This window comes from Thamnophis elegans, chromosome 17, assembly GCF_009769535.1.
Source record: "Thamnophis elegans isolate rThaEle1 chromosome 17, rThaEle1.pri, whole genome shotgun sequence".
In the NCBI taxonomy this organism is placed as follows: domain Eukaryota; kingdom Metazoa; phylum Chordata; class Lepidosauria; order Squamata; family Colubridae; genus Thamnophis; species Thamnophis elegans.
In genome coordinates, this window is record NC_045557.1 from 12,950,252 (window position 1) to 12,974,233 (window position 23,982).

Sequence of the window (23,982 nt, forward strand, 5' to 3'; positions counted from 1 at the left end):
AGGACTGGTGGACTTCGACTCCCAGAATTCTCTGAGCAGCATAATTTAGGACTGGTGGATTTCAACTCCCAGAATTCCCCTGGGCAGCATAATTTAAGGACTGGTGGACTTCGACTCCCAGAATTCCCTGGACAACATAATTTAGGACTGGTGGACTTCGACTCCCACATGTCTTCTCCAATTGAGGAGTTCCATGACATTCTGGAAATGGTCCATTGGAGGATTCTGGGAATTTACATCAGGGGCTGAAAGCTGGGGAACATCGATTAATTGCTTGAACGTTAATTTTGATTATTTTTGTTTCATGGCTTTTCACTTACTGTACAGGTAGTTCTCGAGTTACGACCACAATAGGGCCTGGAAACTGGTCACTAAGCAGTGCAGTGGTTAAGCCCATACATCACATAGCTCATAAGTGCGGGAACCAGCTTCAAACGGTCACTTAGCAAACGGTCGTAACTCGAGGACTACCTGTAGTTTGCTCTTTTTTTTTTTTGAACTGGGGTCTCCCACTTTTTATCAGTGGAATAAATCCTGTAAACCAGAGAGAAAGTGCCAGGATCAGCTGTGCCTCTCCCTCATCCCCCCTGAAAAGGGAACCTCACGGCAGGGCTGGTGGTTACGCAGCAAAGAACGGTGGGCCGGAAGGAGGACCAGGCTACTCACGTTGTTCTTTCTGGAAAAGAAAAGAAGAGAGACAAGCAGTTAGCCAAGAAAGGAAGAGACGGCGTCTCTCTTGCCGGGCTAGAAAGGATCAAGGCCTGTTTGTTCAGGCACCGAGATTCACTTGGCCTCTCCTCCAATTGGATCAGCCCCCCCAATCCCCCCCGGGACTCCGGGTTGGGGGCACACTTAGAAAGGGTGGACTTCGGCTCCCAGAATTCCCCACCCAGATTACTTTGAGTGGCGTATACAGGGAGTCCTCCATTTACGGCCACGACAGAGCTCCAGATTTCCATTGCTAAGTGAGACAGTTGTTAGATGAATTCTGTCCTGTCTTAAGACCGTTCTGGCCACAGGCTAAGCAGTAGTGCACTTAACGATGACAGTGATTCACTTAACAACTACAGTGATTCACTTAATGACTGCAGTGATTCACTTAACAACTACAGTGATTCACTTAATGACTGCCGTGATTCAGTTGAAAGCAGTGATTCATTAATGACTGCAGTGATTCACTTAATGACCACACACACTCACTTAATGACTGCAGTGATGCACTTGATGACCGCAGTGATTCAGTTGAAAGCAATGATTCACTTAACAACTGCAGTGATGCACTTAACGACTACAGTGATGCACTTAACAACTGCAGTTATGCACTTAACGACTGTAGTGATTCACTTAATGACTACAGTGATTCACTTAACGACTGCAGTGATACCCTTGATGACCGCAGTGATTCAGTTGAAAACAGTGATTCACTTAACGACCACAGTGATTGGTCTGCAGACATTCACTTAACAATTGCAGTGATGCACTTGATGAATGCAGTGATTCACTTAACAACTCTGGCAAAAAAGATCATAAAATTGAGTGCTACTCACTTAACAGCCGCCTTGCTTAGCAATGGAAATTCTGGTTCCAATTGTGGTTGTCTGCCGAAGACCACCTAACTAAAGCAATCTTGTTGGCTACTAAACTCCATCCAGTTCCCAAATCTTAGAAAATCTGCTTTTGAGTCGGAGGGCTGGGGTTATTAAACAGGATTCATGTTGTGACTTGGGCGATGAGGAGGTTGGGGAAGAACGTGGGCCAGTGGTGGAGCCTGGGGAAGGCTCTGAGACGCAGAGATAAGAGCCAGGGCCATCCGACATTTCCCAGCCACCAGAGAGGCAGCTGCCTTTGGAAGCGGAGACAAGTGGGGAGGAAGAACAGCTGGGGTCTGTCCCAGATGTGCATGTATGCAAAGCTGTTAGGAGAGGAGAACAACGGAGGACAAGGAGCCAGCACGGGAAGCAAGGCACATGTGGATGCTGAATGGCCCCTCCCTGGCTGAGGAATAAACAGAAGGAAAGGGGAGTGGTGGTTGTAGGAGACAACAGTTCGTATTTCTGAAGATTTTGCTCATTGTGTTTTGTGCATCAACGACTGCTTGCCAGAACTTAATTTGCAGCTTTTCGGCTGGGAGCTCAGAGCCTGGACATTATCACAAGGAACTTATAAGGTCTATTACTGCAGTTAACTCTTTGAAGGACTTTTGGCTGAACATTAATTCACAGGAGATAAAGAGAGTTTTTTCGGGACAAGGAGTCTGTTTCTTGTTTCTGCTAAGGCTGGGTCAGAACTATTAGGAACACACCCCCCCCCCCCCAACAAAATTAGGATTTTCCTGCTCTGTGAAAACAAGAAGGGCACAACTGGCCACTTACTGCTAAAATAGCCGCGATTGTAAGCGAACCAAATGCCGAAAATGACCAGTCCCAGGATTATCAGGACAACCACCACAGCTGCCACGATCCCACCCACGTTGAGTTTACCTGCAGAGCAATAAAAATTGTTAGAAAGATCAATGTGTAATTCTCGGACTGTAAGAATTTATGGGTGTCAAGATTGAACCGCTTTGCTTCTTTCCACCCTAAACATTTTTCAACTTGCCAATGAACTGGGGTGGGTGGGGGGAGGGAAGGGGGAAATCGAATGCTCAGAATGAGTGTGCGGACCGTGAGAGCCTGTGCAACTATCAAGGTCACTGCTGCAGGTGCTTGAGAAAGAGACGGACTGTTACCATAACAAAAGGACCGTCTCACAATTGGACAATGTGATCACTCAGGGGTAGGGAGAAAGGGAAGCTGTTGTTTAACTAAGCAAGCATTTGCGTTGGAAAAAAACGGAGCTGGTTTTGATCCTTCAGTACCAAAATGGTGAATCCAATAAAGTTTTACTTTGGGGATTTTAAAAATCGCAAGAGTGTTTCCTTATTTTGGCTTTATTAGTTGGATAGTTGGCAATAAGTTTCTGTAAAGCAGAAAAATGCCAGCACACTATTCATCAATGTTCACTCGGTCTTTGCCCAACTAGAGCCGAGGTGGCGCAGTGGTTAGAGTGCAGCACTGCAGGCCACTTCAGCTGACTGTTATCTGCAGTTCAGAGGTTCAAATCTCACCGGCTCAAGGTTGACTCAGCCTTCCATCCTTCCGAGGTGGGTGAAATGAGGACCCGGACTGTGGGGGCAATATATGCTGACTCTGTAAACCGCTTAGAGAGGGCTGAAAGCCTTATGAAGCGGTATATAAGTCTAACTGCTATTGCTATTGCTATTGCTAACTATGGCCAATAAAAGTGAATAAAATTAGCACCCAGGAGCCATCGTTTTTAATGTCTTGCTCCCCTTTGTGTTCCAGATAGAATCTCATCTCAAGCGAAGTTGATTTCAAGTGAAGAAATACAGGCAATCCTCGACTTACAACCACAATTTCTGTTGCTAAGTGAGACAGTTGTTAACTGAGGTTTGCCCCATTTTACAACTTTTCTAGCCATAGTTGTTAAGCGATTCACTACAGTTGTTTGCACGGTTGTTAAGTGAATCTGGCTTCCCATTGACTTTGCTTTGCAGGTGCAAAAGGGGACACTGCAACCGTCCTAAATATGAGTCAGTTGTCAAGCACCCTAATTTAAATCACATGACCATGGGGAATGCCTCAACGGTCGTAAGTGTGAGAAATGGTCCTAAGTCACTTTTTTTTTCAATGTCTGATTTTTACTGAAATGTTAACGTATTCAAAGGAGGTTAAAGTACAAAATGCCAAAATATTTTTAAAAGGAAAAAAAAAAGAATTAAAAACACACAACAAAGATGGTATTAAAAAGAAAAGTGTCAAAAGAAAAAGAAAAAAAGAGCCACACACACATATACCAAACATCTTCCCTAGTTGAATGCTGATTAATATAATACAGCAGTTAGTTTCCCACTCCTTGAGAAATAGGCCCAAAGAATTTTAAACTATTAAACTACAAAATCCATTTAGAAATGGTTAGCCCAATGGTTCCCAAACTTGGCAACTTTAAGACTTGTGGACTTCAACTCCCAGAATTTCTCTAGCCAGCACTGGGTTAGCCTGTCATCTATACCTTATATTAATAATGCAGTAGTTAACAGGAAAAAACAATAACAGGAATCCTATAAAAGTAATAAAATTTGTGAACAAAAATGAGAGAAAGACAGGATTGAGATCTCGAAGCCCTCTGTTAGCAAACTGTTATTATCATCAACTTGTAGAAAATTTACCATGGCCTCAATCCAAACCACCCCCAATATTAACCCCAATTGGTCCTCAATCGAATATATACATCTCTAAATGGACTGTTGTTAAGTTGATGACTACCTTGTAGCTTTACAGAGTTGGAAGGGACCTTGTAGGTCATCTAGCCCAACCCCCTGTTCAAGCAGGAGACTGTCAACTCCCCACTTTGTCATAGGAGACAGGGAGGGGGAATACATTCCACGCATACTGTCGGCTGGAGTCAGGGAGGGCTGCATCTTACAGGGAAATGTGATCGATGACACAGAGTGAGGGGAGGAACAGGGGTAAAATTCAGAAGAAAATCAAACAAAGCACAGGTTTAACTGTGAACAAATCTTGCCTAATGAAGCTCCTAATAAACCACTGGTTTTTGTATTAAAATCTTGGCTCGATAATTATGAATCAATTAGGGCATCTTTAGGAAATTTTACAGAGACCCTACAGCATTTTGACAAACGTCAATCCAATCTCTTCTTGAAAGAACTACCTATATGTATCAATAGAAATATATCAATTATAAGGAACCATTTTATTCAGGGATACATTCTCACCCTTAGCAACTTTAAGATGCACGGATTTCCAAAGCCAGAGAGTATTGGCTTAAAATAAAGGAATGGCTGGAACAAATTACAGATCGAATGGAAACCGGAACTATTCTTATTGGGCATATTAGATGATAAAAATGGGTAAAAATAAATTCCAATACATAATATTACATATATTAACTGCAACAGGAATAGTATTCGCTAAAATTGGAAACAGGATAATATCCCTACAGATGCAATGATCATAAGAAAGGTACTTGAGTGTGCAGAGATGGATAGGTTGACCATAGAACTGAAAGATAGAGAAGAATCGGAGTATTATAAAGTGTGGAGTAGATGGTATCAATGGTTGGACGATAGACCCAAAAATACTGTATAAGAATTACTGTATATACTCAAGTATAAGCCTAGTTTTTCAGCCCACTTTTTGAGCTGAAAAAAGCCGCCTCGGCTTATACTCGAGTCAGTGAAAAATTTGCCCGAAATGGAGGAGAAAAAGGGGCGGGGCCATGCCACTGGGTGACGCTTGTGAATGGCCCAGCGCCCCTGAGTTCCCCTCCCTCTGTGTCAGTTTGCCGCGCAGCGTGCACCGCACCATTCCCCCTCCTCACGTTCTAATGTAATGCAGGGCTGTCTTACGATTCCCCTTCCTCCCCCTCCTGCCGCTCTGCAACGATGTCCTCACCTCCTCCTTGTTATGGCAAGCAGCCACATAGCGATGTCCCACCTCCTCTGGTACAGTGATCCAATGATAGGAATCACTGTGCCGTGTGTCATAGGAGGCGGGACATCATCATCACAGCGGGACATCAGCATCATGAGGTGAGTGAAGTATTTCATTGAATACACCGGTATTGTGTGATAATAATTTGTTATGCAGAGCAAATTTTTACAATGGCTACTGTATATTTAATGGGCACAGGCAGGCTGTATATGTTATTCAATGGGCAATGGCATTATTGGTATCTATTTTTATTTTTGAAATTTATCGGTAGCTGCTGCATTTCCCACCCTAGGCTTATACTCGAGTCAATAACTTTTCCAGGTTTTTGTGGTAAAATTAGGTGCCTCGGCTTATATTCGGGTCGGCCTATACTCGAGTATATACGGGTAAGTATTACGTACAACAAATATGATAACACTGTATATATCTGTAAATATTATTATATTCCAAACAAGTATATAATATAGTGTCAGATATCCTAAAAATGCCCTAATTGATTCCTGAGTATCGAGCCAACTTTCAGTTGTTTATTAGGAGCCCATCAGGCAAGATCTGTTCACAGTCCAGTCTATGCTTTGATTTTCATCTGAATTTTACCCTTGTTCCTTCCCTCCGCTCAGTCTGTGTCAATAAATCACATTCCCCTATAAGGTGCACCCCTCCCAAGCCGGCTGCAGTAATCTGAGATCTGACTCCGGCAGACAGTATGTGTGGCATGCACTCCCCCCCACACACACACATTCTGTCCCATGACAACACTGTGAGTTGACATTGAGTATATTAGAGAATATAGAAATAGAGCTCATGTAAATATGAACGACATTAATGATACTGATACGGAACCGCTGCAATGAGTGGAAATTGGTGTTTGTTTTTTAATGTTTAATAAGTCCAATAAAAATTATTTTTTAAAAAATAAAGATGCCCGAGACTTTAATTCCCAGAATTCTGTTGGCTGGAGAATTATGGGAGTTGGAGTTCTGACATCTTAAAGCTGCTAAAGTTCGCACGTACTGTGTTATCCTTTTTTTGGGGGGGGGAATTTCACATCTGTTGCACAACGACAACGAAATTCAAATTCAGCCCATATCCTTATCGGTAGTCCTCAAATTACATCAACTGAGCCCAACTCTTATGTTGCTAAGTAAGACATTTCTCAGGTAAGCTTTGCCCCATTTTACAACTTTTCTTGCCCCATTTGTCAGGCGAATCACTGCCGTGATAAGTCAGAAACACGGTTCTTAAGTGAATCTGACTTCCCCGTTGATTTGGGGGGTCAGGAAGGTCGCTAAAGGGGATCACAACTCCCCAGGACACTGCAATCGTCATAAATGTGAGTCAGTTCTCAAGCATCCAAATGCAAATCACATGTCATAAGTGTGTGAAAAACAGTCCTAAGTCCCTTTTTTTTCGGTGTCTGATTGTTATTGAAATTTAAATGTATTCAAAGCTGTTTTTCCTCAATCGGCCATAAGAGGGAGCCAAAATTTATTTATTTATTTATTTATTTATTTATTTATCTAATTAATTAATTAATTAATTTGTATGCCGCCCACTCTTGAAAGACTCAGGGCAGCTTACAATAACAGCCAGGTCTTGGTCGCTTTGCGGAAGGCCGGAAGGGTAGTAAGGGTCCGGATCTCAATGGGGAGATCGTCCATAGGGCCGGATCAGCTACAGAGAAGGCCCTCCCCTGGGGGGTCGCCAGCCGACATTGACCGGCAGATGGAATCCGGAGGAGGTCTAGTCTGTGCGATCTAATAGGTCTCTGGGAGGTAATTGGCAGGAGGCGGTTCTCAGGTAGCCAGGTCCAATACCATGTAGGGCTTTAAAAGTAACGACTAGCACCTTGAAGCGCATCCGGAGACCAATGGGAAGCCAAGTGCAGCTCGCAAAGGATAGGTGTAACGTGGGTGTACCTAGGTGCACCCACAATCGCTCGCGCAAGCTGCATTACTGGACTAGCTGAAGTCTCGACACACTCTTCAGGGGCAGCCCCATGTAGAGCGCGTTACAGTAATCCAGTCTTGAGGTGACGAGGGCGTGAGTGACTATCCGAAGGGCCTCCCCGGTCCAGATAGGGTCGCAATATGGTGCACCAGGCAAACCTGGGCAAGGCTGACATGTTCTAATGTCAGCTGCGGATCCAGGAGGGACTCCCAAAATTGCGAGCCCTCTCTGAGGGGCATATAATTTCCCCCCCAAGGCTGAGAGATGGAATAGCTGGACATCTGGGAGGGAGCATCAATAGCCACTCGGTCGTGTCGGGATTGAGTGCAAGCTTGTTCGTTCCCATCCAGACCCTGACAGCCTCCCAGGCACTGGTACATCACTTCTATCGCTTCACTGAATTGGCACGGGGCGGACAGATACAATTGTGTATCCTCCGATATTGATATTTAATCCCGTGCCGGCGTATGATCTTACCCAGCAGCTTCATGTAGATGTTGAATAGGAGGGGGGACAGGACCAAACCCTGCGGCACCCCATAATTGAGGGGCCTAGGGGTCGATCTCTGCCCTCCGACCAACACCGACTGCGACCTGTCGAGAGGTAGGAGGAGAACCACCAAAGAACGGTGCCTCCCACTCCCGCATCCGTCGCAGAAGGATACATGGTCGATGGTATCGAAGGCCGCCTGAGAGGTCAAGAAGCACAAGGATAGAGGAATGACCCCATCCTTGGCTCTCCAGAGATCATCAATCAGCTGCGACCAAAGCAGTTTCCGTGCTGTAACCAGGCTGAAACCAGACTGAAAGGAATCCAGAATCAGTTCATCCCAGGACCACCGGAGGTTGAAAGGCCACCACTTTCTCAACAACATTCCTACCAAAGGGGAGGTTGGAGGCGATAGTACTCAAAATGGCGAAGGTTTTTCCTCAATCGGCCATAAGAGAGAGCCAGAATGACTGTTAGCTCTCTGTTTGTTAGATGCTGATCTGATCTGAGTGTTTTGGAACCTGGCTGTTAGAAAATGTCGTGGGCTACTGTAAATTTTGCAACTGCTAGCAAACTTTGAGTACCGGCGGTTTGTATGATTATGGACTATATTTGGATTATCCCTTAACTGAAAGACGTTGATGACTGACTGTCTTATCCGTGTATGACTTGGACTGTTTGATGGACTCTGATACCTCTATTTCCATGAAAGTAAAAGCCTATTTAAACTGCAGTGTCTCTGTATGCTGGTTTGTGTTCTCCAACACAACTCTCACAACGCTCCTCTGAACGCACTCGCTCTCCCAACGGGGAGCGTACCTAACTGTTAAATACAAAATGCCAAAATATTTGAAAAGGAGAAAAAGAATTTTAAAAAAGCACAAAGATGTGATGAAAAAGAATATAGCCATCACATGGCCATAGAAATGCTGCAACGGTCATGTGCGAAAAAACGGTTGTAAGTCATTTTTCAGTGCCGTCGTAACTTCGAACGGTCATTACTCTGCAAAACTAGGAATTTCCACCAAGCCCTTGGCGTTGATTGCAAAAGACAATTGGACAGCCAGGGTCGAGAAGGCGCTAGAACGCGCCACCCCAAAGAGTTGGTGCCCGCAGGAGAGGTGCCAACCGGCTTACTTACTGGTTTCCATGTGAATGACCTCTGACCTCTGGGGGGGGCCCACCTTGTTCTGGGCTTCGCAGGAGTAGTCGCCAGCGTCCAGGGCCGTGGCGGGCTCAAAGGCTGAAGGAAAGAGGCATTGAGAGAGCTCAGTTCTTGACCAAGGACACACCGGTCTCCTCCAGAGGTTGAGCCAGTGGTTGTCCTCAGTATCTCTCTGGGACGCCTGTGGGGAGCCAGGCGATGGGTGCGTGGGAGGAAAAACCACAACGGCACTGCGCAAACACAAGCAGATCCTCGGGTTAAGACCATCGGACTAGAATTGGAATTGGAATTCGAATAGGGAATGGAATGGAATAGAAATAGAAATAGAAAAAGAATAGAACAGAACAGAACACAATAATAATATAGAATGGAATAGAATGGAATGGAATGGAATAGAATAGAGTAGAATAAGGAATAAAAATAATATGGAATGGAATAGAATATAACAGAATAGAATAAGGAATAGAACAGACTAAGGAATAGAATAAGGAATAGAACAGAATAAGGAATAGAACAGAATAAGGAATAGAATAAGGAATAAAAGAATAAAGAATAGAATAAGGAATAGAACAGAATACAGGTTAGAATAGAACAGAATAAGGAATAGAATAAGGAATAGAATAGAATGGAATAAGAAATAGAATAAGGAATAGAACAGAATAAGGAATAGAATAAGGAATAGAATAAGGAACAGAATAAGGAATAGAACAGAATAAGGAATAGAATAAGGAATAGAATAAGGAATAGAATAAGGAATAAATAATAATATGGAATGGAATAGAATAGAATAGAATAAGGAATAGAATAAGGAATAAATAATAATATGGAATGGAATAGAATATAACAGAATAGAATAAGGAATAGAACAGACTAAGGAATAGAATAGGAATAGAACAGAATAAGGAATAGAACAAGGTTAGAACAGAATAAGGAATAGAATAAGGAATAGAATAGAATAAGGAATAGAATAGAATAAGGAATAGAACAGAATAAGGAATAGAACAGAATAAGGAATAGAATAAGGAATAGAACAGAATAAAGAATAGAATAAGGAATAGAACAGAATAAAGAATAGAATAAGGAATAGAACAGAATAAAGAATAGAATAAGGAATAGAACAGTATAAGGAATAGAATAAGGAATAGAATAGAATGAATAGAATAAGGAATAGAACAGAATAAGGAATAGAATAAGGAATAGAATAAGGAACAGAATAAGGAATAGAACAGAATAAGGAATAGAATAAGGAATAGAATAAGGAATAAATAATAATATGGAATGGAATAGAATAGAATATAAGGAATAGAATAAGGAATAAATAATAATATGGAATAGAATAGAATAAGGAACAGAATAGAATAAGGAATAGAACAGAATAAGGAATAGAATAGAATAAGGAACAGAATAGAATAAGGAACAGAACAGAATAAGGAATAGAATAGAATAAGGAACAGAATAGAATAAGGAACAGAATAGAATAAGGAATAGAATAGAATAAGGAATAGAATAGAATAAGGAATAGAATAAGGAATAGAACAGAACAAGGAACAGAACAAGGAACAGAATAGAATAAGGAACAGAACAGAATAAGGAATAGAATAGAATAAGGAACAGAACAGAATAAGGAACAGAATAGAATAAGGAATAGAACAGAACAGAATAAGGAATGGAATGGAATAGAATAGGAATTAGAATAGAATTAGAATAAAATATAGAATAACTCTGGAGTGCCTCAAGCAATTTCAACCAAACTTGGTACACAGATGACGGGGTGGGGGGAGGACACTCCTGGGGTCTGTGTGTGTTTGTCTGTATGTGTGTCTGTGTGTTCCAGCATAACTCTGGAATGCCTGGGCCATTCAGGAGAGTGAGTGCAGCGTCCTAGAGCGGCAATTGTTTGTGAGTACTGGGTGGAAGTGGGGCATCCTGCTTGCAGCCCCCGCACGATAAACACATCTTAAAGTCAGTAACAGAGGAACATACCAGCACGCCGGTGTCTGGGTCGATGGTGTAGGACGAATTCTTGAAGATGGTGCTGGTTTTGGGATCGGGGGGCATCTGGACGTTGTTCTTGAACCACTTGAAAGTCGGCCGGGGGTTGGCGTCGGTCTCCTCACACCTCAGGACCGCCTTGTTTCCAATGGTCACCACCGATGGAACATGGGCGGTGGGCTTGGTGGCGGGCACTGCCCAAAAAGAGGGGGTTGTCACAGGTTAGGAGGCCAGTTTGGATGGCATGAGGGGCCACGCACACAAAATGGCTGGCGGGGAAAGGCAGTCCTTGATTTAGGTCAGGTCTCCCCGCAATCCAGTGTCGAAGTTCCAAGGTCCCCCCCCCGCCCACGCGCGTGATGGAGACTTACAAGGATTTTTGCAAGCAAACTAGGGAGTCTCCTGTAAACTCCACTCCCCTTTCCCTCCCTTTTTATTTCGTCTGGGAGGGGCCATTCATCGTCCACCTGTGGCCTTACTCCCAATCAACCCTTGTTCCTTAGCTGTTCCTTTCTCTTGGCAGCTGGGAACAGGCTCCAGCTGCTCTTCTGCCTCACTGATGTCCGACTCTGAAGGCAGCTGATAACTGTCAGACGGCTCTAGCCCCCTTCTCTGCCTCCGACACAGAGCCCTCGTCCGAGCCTTCCCTGGACTCCAGGACTGCCCCAGGTTCCTCCCCAACCTCCACTCTGCCGCCAGCTCCACCGGTTGCTGGCAGGCCGCAACATGCTCAGAGTGCTTTTCACCTTGAGTAGCTGTTGGTGATCAACTGGCATTAGAGGATTAGATCAAACATAGTGTTTTTTCTGCAAGAACTTCCTGGATCGTTCAACACAGCCTCTAAACCAGTGTTTCTCAACCTTGGCAACTTGAAGATGTCTGGACTTCAACTCCCAGAATTCCCCAGCCAGCAATCGCTGGCTGGGGAATTCTGGGACTTGAAGTCCAGACATCTTCAAGTTGCCAAGGTTGAGAAACACTGCTCTAAACCTTGTTGAAAGCTATAGCAACACCACTTCACCATCCATTATAAAGTCAGCCTACTACGACCCAGAGATGGGTTCCTACTTGTTTGTTCCGGTTCAGCTGAGTAGGTAGTAACTCGGCTGGACACGCGCCCGAACTGGTTTTATCCTTGGCAGCGCCCCCTTGATTTTCTGTTTTGCCCACGTGCAGAACAATCTTCATTGCAAAAATATACCCCCTACTTTTCTAGTGTTGTGCACATGCACAGACCTTTTTTAGGTGAAAAGGCACACATGCACAAAAATTTTGTGCGGCGAACAGGCAGCGATGCAGGCAGTGGCCCAGCCGCTGCTCTGACTCCAACAATCTGGGTCCTCGTTTTACCGATGGAAGCCTGAATCAATCAGATTGAACTGCCAAATTGCAGGCAGTCGGCCACCGTGGCTCTTACTAGACTTGATGCAAACTCTTCCGTGTTCATGCTAAGAACTTTGCACCAAACAGCCCTTTCGTAAAGATCCCTGTTCATGTTTTGCTCGGTTGAAACGACCCATTTCCCCAACTGTGGTCTGGAAGTGGTACCTTGCACAATCAGCTTCACTGCCGACTCCCCAAAAGAATCTCCGAGGACTTCGCAAATGTAGGTGCCCGAATCTTTGCGTGTCACTGACTTGAGCTGGATCTCGTATGGGGTGAAGGTGGCCCGATCCTTGTAATTAGCTGAAAGACAGAAATTCGGTCATGTCGGAACTGTGTAAAAAGATTCTCATTCTCTTTAAGTTGCTCTCTCTTTAAAGGTAAAGGTTCCACACTCACATCTGTGCTAGTCGTTCCGACTCTAGGGGACGCTGCTCATCTCTGTCTCAAAGCCGAAGAGACAGCGCTGTCCGAAGACATCTCCATGGTCATGTGCCCGGCATGACTAAATGCCAAAAGGTGCACGGAACGCTGTTATACCTTCCCACCAAAGGTGGTCTCTATTTTTCTACTTGCATTTTTACAGACTTTCGAACTGCTAGGTTGGCAGAAGCTGGGACAAGTCAGGGGAGCTTACTCCATTATGCGGCGCTTGGGACTCGGGGTGGGCATGCATGCAGGGGCTTGTGGGGTGTATGCGGGACCAGCGCACACGTGCACAGGGGGCCCATCTGCATTGCATTTTGGGGATTTGGGTGCACGCGCACACTTTGGCCACTCGGTCCGGAGAAGGTTAGCCATCGCTGACCTAGATTATACATCCTTCCATTCCCCACCATCCAGTCCGAGCTGAAGAAGCTTCTTGGAGGAGAAGGGAAGCGTCTTCAAAGAAACACCAAAAAGCCCAGTTGCCTCTTGAAAAAATAACACCTTTGGGGCAACCAGGACCTGGATGATAGGCGCTACTTCAGCTTCTTCCCCAACCTGGCACCATCCAGATTTCTTTGATTAGGTCCCATAATCCACAGCCAGCAGATTTTGGACACTATTGTTCTAGACCATTGGGAAGCACCCTGGTTCAAAGGGTTGTTCTAGACCCCAACAAACTTGGAGCCACACAGAGAGCTCGGAAAGTGGACCACTGAGTAATCCATCCACCCCGTCATGCCCCGATGATGAGGAAGATGAGCAGGAATTAGAGCTGGTGGAGATCGGGGGAAGCTTCATTGGCTTGGGAGGAAAATGGGGAAGGGCAGGGCCAGTCAGGCCTTTCAGGAGTAGGACGCCTTGTAGGCAGGGAGGAAGGGCGGGTAGGATGACCAAGTGAGGCTAAGCGGTGAACATGAGAGAAAGAGCTCAGGCGAGGGGCAAGGACACCCGCTCCTGATCCAAGAGCATGGAGAGTGGAGAGATGGCGAGAACAGCACAGACTGACCTGGCTACTTGGGAGGAGAGCGCCCTGCCCCCCTTCACAAGGCACACCTGGGGACTGAGACTTAAGGAGGGGAATTTGTTGGGAACAAAGCCTGAACTTTCCTGGATTCCTTGCATTCATTCTGGATTTCGTGTTTTTTTGTGTGTTTGCCACCACTTTGCTCTGGGACTTGCCCGAAACGGGAGCGTTTGGGGGAAATTTGGAGCAATAAAGGGCGGCTTGAACTGCCAGCTGCCTGCGTTGCCTCCATGCCGTACCCCGGGTCATGGCACGCTCGTGGGTCATACCCACCCGTGAACTTGTTGGCGTGGTAGAAGAGCAGGGTGAGGCCATCTTTCTGGAACTTCCACTCCTGCCGTTTTGGGTTGGGTTGAGATGTTAAAGCTTTGCAAGGTAGGCTCACATCTGGGAAGAGAAGGAAGGGTGTGAGAGATGCAGAGGGAAGACACAGAAGGACTGCCGAGCTACAAAAAATGTGGGTTGGAAAAACAAATGAAATATAGAATAGAGGTTGTTCTCGACTTGCGGCTGTTCATTTAGTAACCGTCCGATGTCTTGACGGCACTAAAAAAAAGGCACAGGATTGTGCCCCCCCCTGCCCAAATGGGCCCCACAGTCACATAATCAACATTCAGGCATTTGGCAACTGGCTCCTATTTATGACGGTCACAGCGTCCCGGTGATCCCGTTTTGTGACCTTCTGGTGAGCAAAGTCCAGGGGAAGCCGGATTCATTTAACAACTGTATCCTAACTTAACAACTGCGGCGATTCGTTTAACAACTGTGGCAAAAAAGGTCATACAATTGGGGCGAAACTTACTTAAGCATTGACCCCGGGACACTGCAAGTCTCCTCAATACAAGCCAGTTGCCAACTCTCCAAATTTTGATCACAGGGGTGCAGCAGCTGTTGTGTGAAAAACAGCTGCGTGGACGTGCGGTGGACATGTCTGAATGTGCACATGCGCAACAGAGACCGAAGACCAGCTGGCCAGTGGGAGGAGGGGCATCCCAACACCGCAGAGTTGGGCTGCCAATTTTTTTCACTACTGGTTCGGGCGCGCTCCTGCACACATGCAATGCTTCTGCGCATGCACAGAAGTGTCTGGGCGGAGCCTCCGGCCGCCACTACTCCTGGTTCGGCCGATCAGCCCACCTCTACAACACCGGCAGTGCGGCGTTTCTTTCGCGAGCTTCTGTTTCGTCATTTGCAGGAAACGAGAAGCTCAGGAAAGAAACGCCATTAAAGTTCTGACCTGGGGCAACAGCGCATGTGCCAGCAGAGGGGGGTTAGCATTCCACTCTGGCACATGTAGCATAGATTCGCCATCACGGCTACAGGGCATTGCCCGCCAGAACAACTAGACGCAATGGAAGTTTTTCCCTCGTGCCACTCACTCTGCGAAAGAACTAACTTCCACAACATTGTCAACCTACCTAGTGAGGTGCATTACTATAATTCTCTTTATCTTTCCCCATTGCCCATCTCCCTTATCTTCTTATGACTATAACTCTGTTGCTTGTATCTTACGATTATATTGTTTATGTAGTATCCCAGTAGGTTGATTGCTTATTTAGTATCCTATGACTATCCCCTAAGTCTTGTATCTCATGATTTATGATGAAATATTTTTACGGGGACTTGATCGCAATTTATCACTTATTGCTTGTATGTACACTGAGAGCTTCTGCACCGAAGAGAAAATCCTTGTGTGTCCAATCACACCTTGGCCAATAAAGAATTCTATTCTATTCTATATTGCTATCTATTCTATTCCATTCCATTCTGTTCTCTTCCATTCTGTATTTTCTATTCTATTCTATATTCCTATTCTAATTCTTATTCTATTCTCTTCCATTCCATTCCTATTGTTATTCTCATTTTATTATTCTATTCTCCTCCATTCCATTCTCTTCCCATTGTGTATTTTCTATTCTATTCTATATTCTTATTCTAATTCTTATTCTATTCTCTTCCATTCCTATCTTATTCTCATTTTATTATTCTATTCTATTCTCTTCCATATTCCTATTCTATTCTTATTCTACTCCCATTCATATTCCTATTCATTCTATACTATTCTATATTCCTATTCTATTCTATCTGATTCTATTCTATCCCATTCCTATTTCCTTCTCCTTTAATTCTTCTATTCTCCCTTAATTCTTCTATTCTCCTTTAATCTTCTATTCTCCTTTAATTTCTTATTCTATTCTATTCCATTCCATTCCTATTCTATTCTCATTTAGTTTAGTTATCCGGAATCCTTCGGGATTGGGGCGGCCTATAAATAAAATAAACCTAAACCTTAAACCTTATTCTATTCTATTCTATTCTATTCTATTCTATTCTATTACATTCTATTCTATTCTATTACATTCTATAGTGGAAGCCTTGAATTTGCAATGAAATCATGATGGTTGTAAATTGAGGCACTTGTGTAACCAACACTCAATTTTGCACCTTGTATTGCCACGGGTTGTTAAACTCACTATTGTAACTTTCCCTGATGATATCTAGAATCTAAAATGTCTTCCAATTTCATAACACTTTTCTCCCGTCACGAAAACTGGAAGTGGAGGTGATTTTTTTTTATCTGTCTCACTTTTGATCCTTGAAACTGGTGTCCATAAGCTAGAATGAAACTATGTGCCTCTTCGTTTCAACTTCTCATACGGTCATTAAGTGAATCAAGGTAATCCTATGGGTGTTTTTTTTACAGCAAAAAGAATCTGCCACTGGGTGCAAAGATGATCCAAACACCCCAAATAATACAGATTATAGGTGTCTGCATTCAGCCCATTAGAATTCCAGAACCTGGCTGTAAGTATTTTTTGGGTAAGTCCACCATCCATTCAGAGTAGTTGTTTAAGCAACTGCTTGTTAACAAGGGCTACTTGTAGTTTAGTGTGCCATGCAAAACCCAGGGAGTATTGATAAGTTAGCCAGGGGTGGGTGGGTGGGTTGCAGCAGGAGAATGTTTTGCACCATTTTCCTTCCATGTCTAAGCCTGTTTTTGCAGTAGCCATCCTGGAAACTGGCAGCCTCTGATCTCAACTAACTAAATTTGGAAACTAACCAAAGAGGGAAGCAACCTGGAATTAAGGAGAAACTTCCTATCAGTGAGGACAAGGAACCAGTGGAATAGAAATCGTGGGCGCTCCGTCACTGGAGTTTTTTAAAGAAGAGACTGGGCAGTCACTTGTCTGAAATGGAAGAGGGCAGTGACGGCAAACCTATGGCACACATGCCAGAGGTGGCACGCAGGGCCCTCTATGTGGGCAGTTGCCAGCTGCTCTTCAGGTGTCTGGCGCACACATCCATTTTCCAGGCTGTTCCTGGGCTGTTTTTAGATTGTTTTTTGGGATGTTTTCAGGACATTTTTCAGGCTTGAAATGGCCCCCAAAACAGCCTGGGAAACACGAGCCAGCTGTTCTTCAAGTTTCTGGTGCTCTGGCACATGCACACACAATCTGGTTTGGGCACTTGGTGCCGAAAAGGTTAGCCATCACTTGTATAGGTTCTCCTGCTTGAGCAGGGGGTTGGACTAGAAGACCTCCAAGGTCCCTTCCAACTCCATTATTCTGCCTGCTTTCCTTCCTTCCTTCCTTCCTTCCTTCCTTCCTTCCTTCCTTCCTTCCTTCTCCATCTCTGGAGGTTATTAAGAAGAGATTCAACAAACATTTGTCTGGAATGGTCTTGGGTCTCCTGCTTGAGCAGGGGGTTGGACTAGAGGACCTCCAAGGTCCCTCCCAGCTCCTATTTATTCCCTTCCTTCGGCCAAATACATCAACAAAGCTTTGCAAAACCCAAGACTTCCACCACAGTTAATCCGCCGTGGCAGTTCTTTTGCCGGCCAGTTCCGGAGTTGCAGGTCAGTCGACGTTAAGTAGACCCTTAAGCCAAGCCAGGCATTTTGCACCAGCCTCCTCTGAGCAAACCTGGAGCGAACAGCACTCAAAGCCTGAACTCGCTGGCCAACAATTCCTAAGGCAGCACATTTGCCCACTTGTAGCAACTGACGCAGGGAGGACACAGAAATGTCTTTGGGGAAGGGCCCACAGATCCTTTCTATGGATTTACGCCTAGTCCTTGGCATACGACTATTGTTTAGTGACCACTCAAAGTTAAACAAGGGATTGAGAGGGATCCTTGCACTTAAGACCGTGCCAATAAAGGAGAATATTTGTAGCTCAGGGTTGAAATGAGGGGCCCTTGCTGCTCTCTGAGCTTGGTGGTTTTCTTGGAGAGGTTTCATGACCCAAGTAAGGAACATCATGCGTGCTACAAGGGAGGGATTTGTAGGGAGGAGGAGGAGGAAGAAGAGGAGGAAGAAAAGGAATGTGGGGTCCTTGGTGCTCTCTGAGCTTGGTGGTTTTCTTGCAGACGTTTCATGATAACTCATTACCTAATTTATCTGGTTTGGATGAAGAAATGTGCAAGAAAACAGCCAAGCTGAGAGCACCAAGGGCCCCACAGTCCTTTTCCTCCTCCTCTTCCTCTCTGCACACCCCACTCTCTTCTAGCACTGATGAAGTTCTCTAGTTGGGTCATGAAATGTCTGCAAGAAAGCAGCCAAGATCAGGAGCACCAAGGAGCCCACAGTCCTTTTCCTCCTCCTCCTCCTCCTCCTCCTCCTCCTCCTCCTCCTCCTCCTCCTCCTCCTCCTCCTCCTCCTCCTCCTCCTCCTCCTCCTCCTCTCTTCCCTCTCCAGAAGAAAGTTCTATGATAGAATACGGCATATTCTTTATTGGCCAAGTGTGATTAGACACCCAAGGAATATGTCTCTGGTGCGTAATTATATAAATCTATTTTGCGTAAATTATACATTAAATTAAATTAGTACATTTGTTTAAATAACCATATAAATTTCATAATATTTTCATTTAGTTTATTATTCAATTAATATATACATTAGATTAAAGAAGATAGAAACGACTGCCTAATTTTATCATCACATTTGATTTTGTTTTATTTCACGATAAAAAGGAGAGAGGGCCAAACACAGGTGTGAAACTTACCTTGATTCTCGCGGACTTCGATTACCGATGGGAGTTCACCCAGGACCAGGGACCCTAAAGAGAGGAGACCAAAAATCAAGATATTTCTCTGTAAAACTTGGCAGCCTGCCATGGTGATCCTTCAATATCCTTTTCCTACAGCTTCCGATTCTTATTCCAACTCAAAACGGGGGTGTGTGGCTTCCTACACAACTTCCAAAAACACAGGTTTTGGGGGGGGTCAACAGGCTCCGATTCAAACAGACAGAAAGTCCAAGCTGAATGCAGATTCCATCCCAAATTTGCTGGGCACCAGAAATCGCTCTGCTCTTTGCTTCCCTCTGGAAAAATAACCAGTTAAATGCGCCTGCCCAATTTTGCCCATCGTCCACTTCTGGTCCAGCGAGGCTGGGCTTGCCCAGGAGGCACAGAGAGGTCAGCATCAACCAGGAAGAACTCTCGGCGAAAACTGTGATTCACCGTTGAAAACCACGCACAGCAGAAACAGGAAATGAAAAACTGGGCAAAGAGTCACGGGTTTCAACCAGAGTGGTAAAAAGAAATGGCTTAATTAAACAAGACAGTCTGACTTGCAACTCCGAGGACGGTCTCAGAGACATCCAGGAAAACACCTCTGGGTAGATTCACATATTGCGCCAAACTATATAATCATGGTTTGCAACCTACGAACAGGGAGGTTCGTGAACTCTTAGTGCTTATTCGCTAGCTTAGATTTCTTCTGACCTGAGCTTTCCCAGCAGCCCGAAGCCGAGTCCTCGTCCCGATAAACCCCTTTTATTGAATTGACAGTGGGTTCCTCTCCAGCAAGTCTTTCCTCTCCCACAGTCTTTCAAGAGGGTTCCCAATTACCGACCTTGATTAGGCTGGGAGAGTGGCCAGGCCGATATCTTTCAGACGACGCAATACTTGGCCAAGAATGCAGGAATGAACTAATGGTCTCCTGCAAACTCCACTCCCCTGTCGCTCCCCTTTTATTTCCTCTGGGAGGGGCCATTCACTTACTCTGGAGTCGACCCCTGTTCTTTAGCTGTTCACTTCGTCTGGCAGCTCTGCACATGCGCACACTGGGAACAGGCTCCAGCTGTTCTTCTGCCTCACTGATATCTGACTCCGAAGGCACCTGATAACTGGCATATGGCCCTGGCCCCCTCTCTGCCTCCGACACAGAGCCCTCACCAGAGCCTTCCCCAGACTCCAGGGCTGGCCCAGGTTCCTCCCTAACCCTCCTTACTGTCCGAATCTGCTGCCAGCTCCACTGGCCGGCCACAACAAGATTGTCCTGAATTAAAAATGACTATCCAGAAACTCACAACCTAAGCCGGGTTTGTAAGAGCGAGAAATAGAAACCATAAACCACGATTAGTTTATAATCTTTTGAAATAACAAGGTTGTACTAAAATTCACTTTGATGAATCTTTCCTCCCAATCTGTATACAGATAGTCCTCGACTTACAACAGTCCATTTAGTGACCATTCAAACAGCACTGAAAAAGGGACTTATGATCGTTTTTCGCAGTTATGACCTTTGCAGCATACCCACGATCCCGTGATCAAAATTCAGAGGCTTTCCAACTGTTTCGCATTTATGACCGTTGCTGTGTCCCCAGGTCACATGATCCCCTTTTATGACCCCCTGACGAGAAAGTCAAGGGAGACGCCAGATTCATTTAACAACTGTGTTAATTTGATGACCGTAGGGATTCACTAAACAATTGCAGCAAGCAAGGTTGTAAAATGGGGCGGAATGGACATAACAACTTGTCTCGCGTAGATATTGGGGGCTCATTTGTGGTGGTATGCTGAAGACTGCTTGGCACTGTTCCCTCTAAGGTGCGCGGCTGCGCACATGGCAAGAAACCCCCGCGCAGAGGTTTCTAACTGCCGCGCAGAGATTTCTTTCAAAGTAAACGTAGGGAAGTCCTTTGCAGGCGGCTAGAACTGGCCGCCCGCAAAGGACCTCCCCAAACTTGTTTCAGCGGCAGCTCTCAGCCTACGGCGGCAGCGTCACGCAGGCTGTGGAAGGAGTGGGAGGAGGAACCAAAGAGGCTTTTACCGAGTCTGCGCCCCACAGCCAGGACCGTCCTGGCGCCTCAAGCCGCGTTTCTTCCTGCAAAGCCCTTCTGGCATCAAGCGGAACTCTCGGGTTGCCCGAAGGGCTTTGCAGGAAGAGACGCGGCTTGAGGCGCAAGGACGGTCCTGGCTGTGGGGCGCAGACCCGGTAAAAGCCTCTCTTTGGTTCCCTTCTCCTCCTCCTCCTCCTCCTTCCACAGCCTGCGTGACGCTGCCGCCATAGGCTGAGAGCTGCTGCTGCCGCTGCTGCACAACTGAGGGAGGGAGAGCGAAAGCAGAGGTAGCCTCAAATTTAATTTAAATTCTTTAAAAGAATTTTTGGATTTCTCCTCACCAAACCTTTAAGACTGAAAGTTTTTCCTAACATGAACTTGAGCTAATATACTTAATATGAGAAACGTGCAGCAATTAACACTGCTTTTTAAAAAGAACAATATTTTTCAATTGTTTATCTGTATGAAGTCTGCCTATCTTAAGTTCCTACTATACAAAAGGTATTACCTTCTAAGGCAACCTGTATACAATACATTAGTGGCCAATATTACATTGCTCCTAATGACAAAATTAGAGCTGTGTTAAGCCTATGAAAAAATCCCAAATGAATAAAATCATTATTAAGACCCAATGAAAAAATTACAAAAATTATGCATAAACTTTCATGTTCCCCAAATTTCCAATCCAAAACTTAACCCAGATTCTTCAGACATAGATTTGTAATTCAGAGTCAGACTCGATATTAGAATGAATGCATTAATCAGGGGTGAATAATGTTGGTGAAATCTCATCTAACCTTCCATAATAATACATACATACACAATAGCTGACAGCCACATCTCTGAAACACTATTAAATCTGAACTAAATGTTTATCTAGAACTCAAATAAATAGCTGCTTTTTGGTTTTATTTTTTTAATATTTATCAGTCTCTCTTTTATTCCATACTTCTGGTTGAAAGACTATTCTATGTCATGCTAAACAAATGCATATTCTAGTGGCGGCGGGAGCTCGTTGGCATCTTCAGCAGCAGCCCTGCCTCCTGTGAAAAACCGAAGATGGAGCAGATCCACGCAGATGACGTTGCTGCAACATGACTGGAGGAGGAATTCTGGGAGTTGAAGTCCACAAGGCTTAAAGCTGTCAGGTTTGAAGACCCCTGGGGGTTTTTTCCTAAAGGGTTACGGGTGGAAGGGTCTTGTAACTTGACAGCTTTAAGACTTGCACGCTTCAATGCCAGAGTTTCTAAGCCAACATTTTGGTTGCTAAGCAGGACCATTGTTAAGTGATACTGATATTATAACACTTTTAATTAAGCGGGTACCTTGAATAAACATTGAGTTTCAAATAATACTGATTTCGTTGTTGTCTTAGGTGACATCTGTGAAAAAAATTCAGGTGCTCAGGAATGAAAATGTGCCGCTCAAACACTATACTTTTCCGCTCACACTGAAAAAAATTAGAGGGAACATTGCTGCTTGGGAAGACATATTTTTATCCTTTTCCTTTATATTCGTCTAAAGCAGTGATCCCCAACCCCCGGTCCGCGGACCGGTGCCGGGCCGTGGAGTACCTGGCACCGGGCCGCGCAGCGGCCGGGGGCCATGATCACTGCAGCGGCCGGGGGCCATGATCCCTGCTGCCTCTTCACCCACACGCGCAGCCTGAGATCAACCCCGGGACTCGAACCCGAGAGCCGCCTCTCCGGTCCAAACCCCACTCCCACCCCGGCCGCCCGCCCGGCCGCCTTGGTAGCCCGTGGAGACGGAGCACGTTCGGTTCGCCGCTACCTGGGGCGCCGTCCCCATGACGTCACCGCGGAGTCCTCCCTCCTTCCCTGGCGAGGCTTTCTCCCCGCCAGCCAATCAGAGGCCAGTCCCGGGCAAGCGGGGACAAGTTGCTGGCCGGTCGAAGCAGAAGCGGGAGATTGGAGGGGGGGAGAGAGAGAGAGCGAGAGAGCGAGCGCTGGGCGGGTGGCAGCGCGTTCCACAGCGGACTAGGCGCGCCGCGGGCTGCCAACCCCCCCCCCCACACACACACGTACACACACTGCCTCTCTGGCAATTGGCTGCCCAGGAAGGGAGCGGGGAGCTTTCACAGATAGGAACGTGATGGGGTTTTTTTCTTCCCCCACTCCTGAGCCCTTTTTTTTTTTTTTTGCTTGCCTTCTGGGGTCTCCGCCGTGGAGCAGCCGAGGTCAGATGGGGAGGCGGAGAGAGGGAGAGAGAGAGAGAGATGGGCGGGTGGCAGCTGTCTGTGAAACATCTTCCCCCCCCCCTCCTGGGCAGCCAATTGCCAAAGAGGCACGGTGGGGTGTGGGTGGTGGGGGTGGAAGGAAATAAAAAGAGAAGTTGCCCTTTCATTTTGCAATCTCTCTCTACGACCTTGTTTCATTCTCTTCCCTTTTGTTTCGTCCTCATTTCTCAATCTCAGCAACTTTAACACTTTTGGACTTCAACTCCCCAAATTGCCCAGCCAGCTAGAATAGATAGATAGATGGTGGATAGGTGATTGATAGATAGAGAGGGATGATGGATGGATGGATAAATAGATAAAGATAGATAGATGATAGATAGAGGATATATACACATACACGCATACACACATACATACACAGAGAGAGACAGAGACAGAGACAGACATGGATGGATAGATATCAGAAGTGAGTACACCCCCTCACATTTTATCAATATTTAAGTATATCTTGCAGCAGTTTAGACATTAATGGCTGGGGGCCATGATCGCTGCAGAACAACGCCCCCCACCCCTGCGCGCGCTCAGCGGGCCACGGTAAAATTATCAAAGGCTGACTGGTCCGCGGCGATAAAAAGGTTGGGGACCACTGGTCTAAAGGACACAGTGGCTCAGGGGCTAAGACGCTGAGCTTGTTGATCAGAAAGGTTGGCAGTTTGGCGGTTCGAATCCCTAGTGCTATGTAACGGATTGAGGGAGTCAGACTTCTCTCAGCTT

General features: G+C 45.5%; 1 protein-coding gene across 1 annotated transcript in view; it reads right to left on the reverse strand.

Moving 5' to 3' along the window:
* Positions 1 to 92: 92 nt before the first annotated feature.
* The window catches only part of F11R (F11 receptor), a 35,230-nt gene continuing 11,340 nt past the window's right edge, over positions 93 to 23,982 (reverse strand). Inside the window, exons 2-8 of the mRNA XM_032234076.1 lie at positions 18,949 to 19,002; positions 14,219 to 14,332; positions 12,658 to 12,795; positions 11,101 to 11,303; positions 9,094 to 9,196; positions 2,373 to 2,480; positions 93 to 676 (exon numbers count right to left, since the gene is read on the reverse strand). Of these exons, the coding sequence (XP_032089967.1) occupies positions 663 to 676; positions 2,373 to 2,480; positions 9,094 to 9,196; positions 11,101 to 11,303; positions 12,658 to 12,795; positions 14,219 to 14,332; positions 18,949 to 19,002 (734 nt within the window). The 3' untranslated portion in view covers positions 93 to 662. The remainder of the gene's footprint in view (positions 677 to 2,372; positions 2,481 to 9,093; positions 9,197 to 11,100; positions 11,304 to 12,657; positions 12,796 to 14,218; positions 14,333 to 18,948; positions 19,003 to 23,982) is intronic.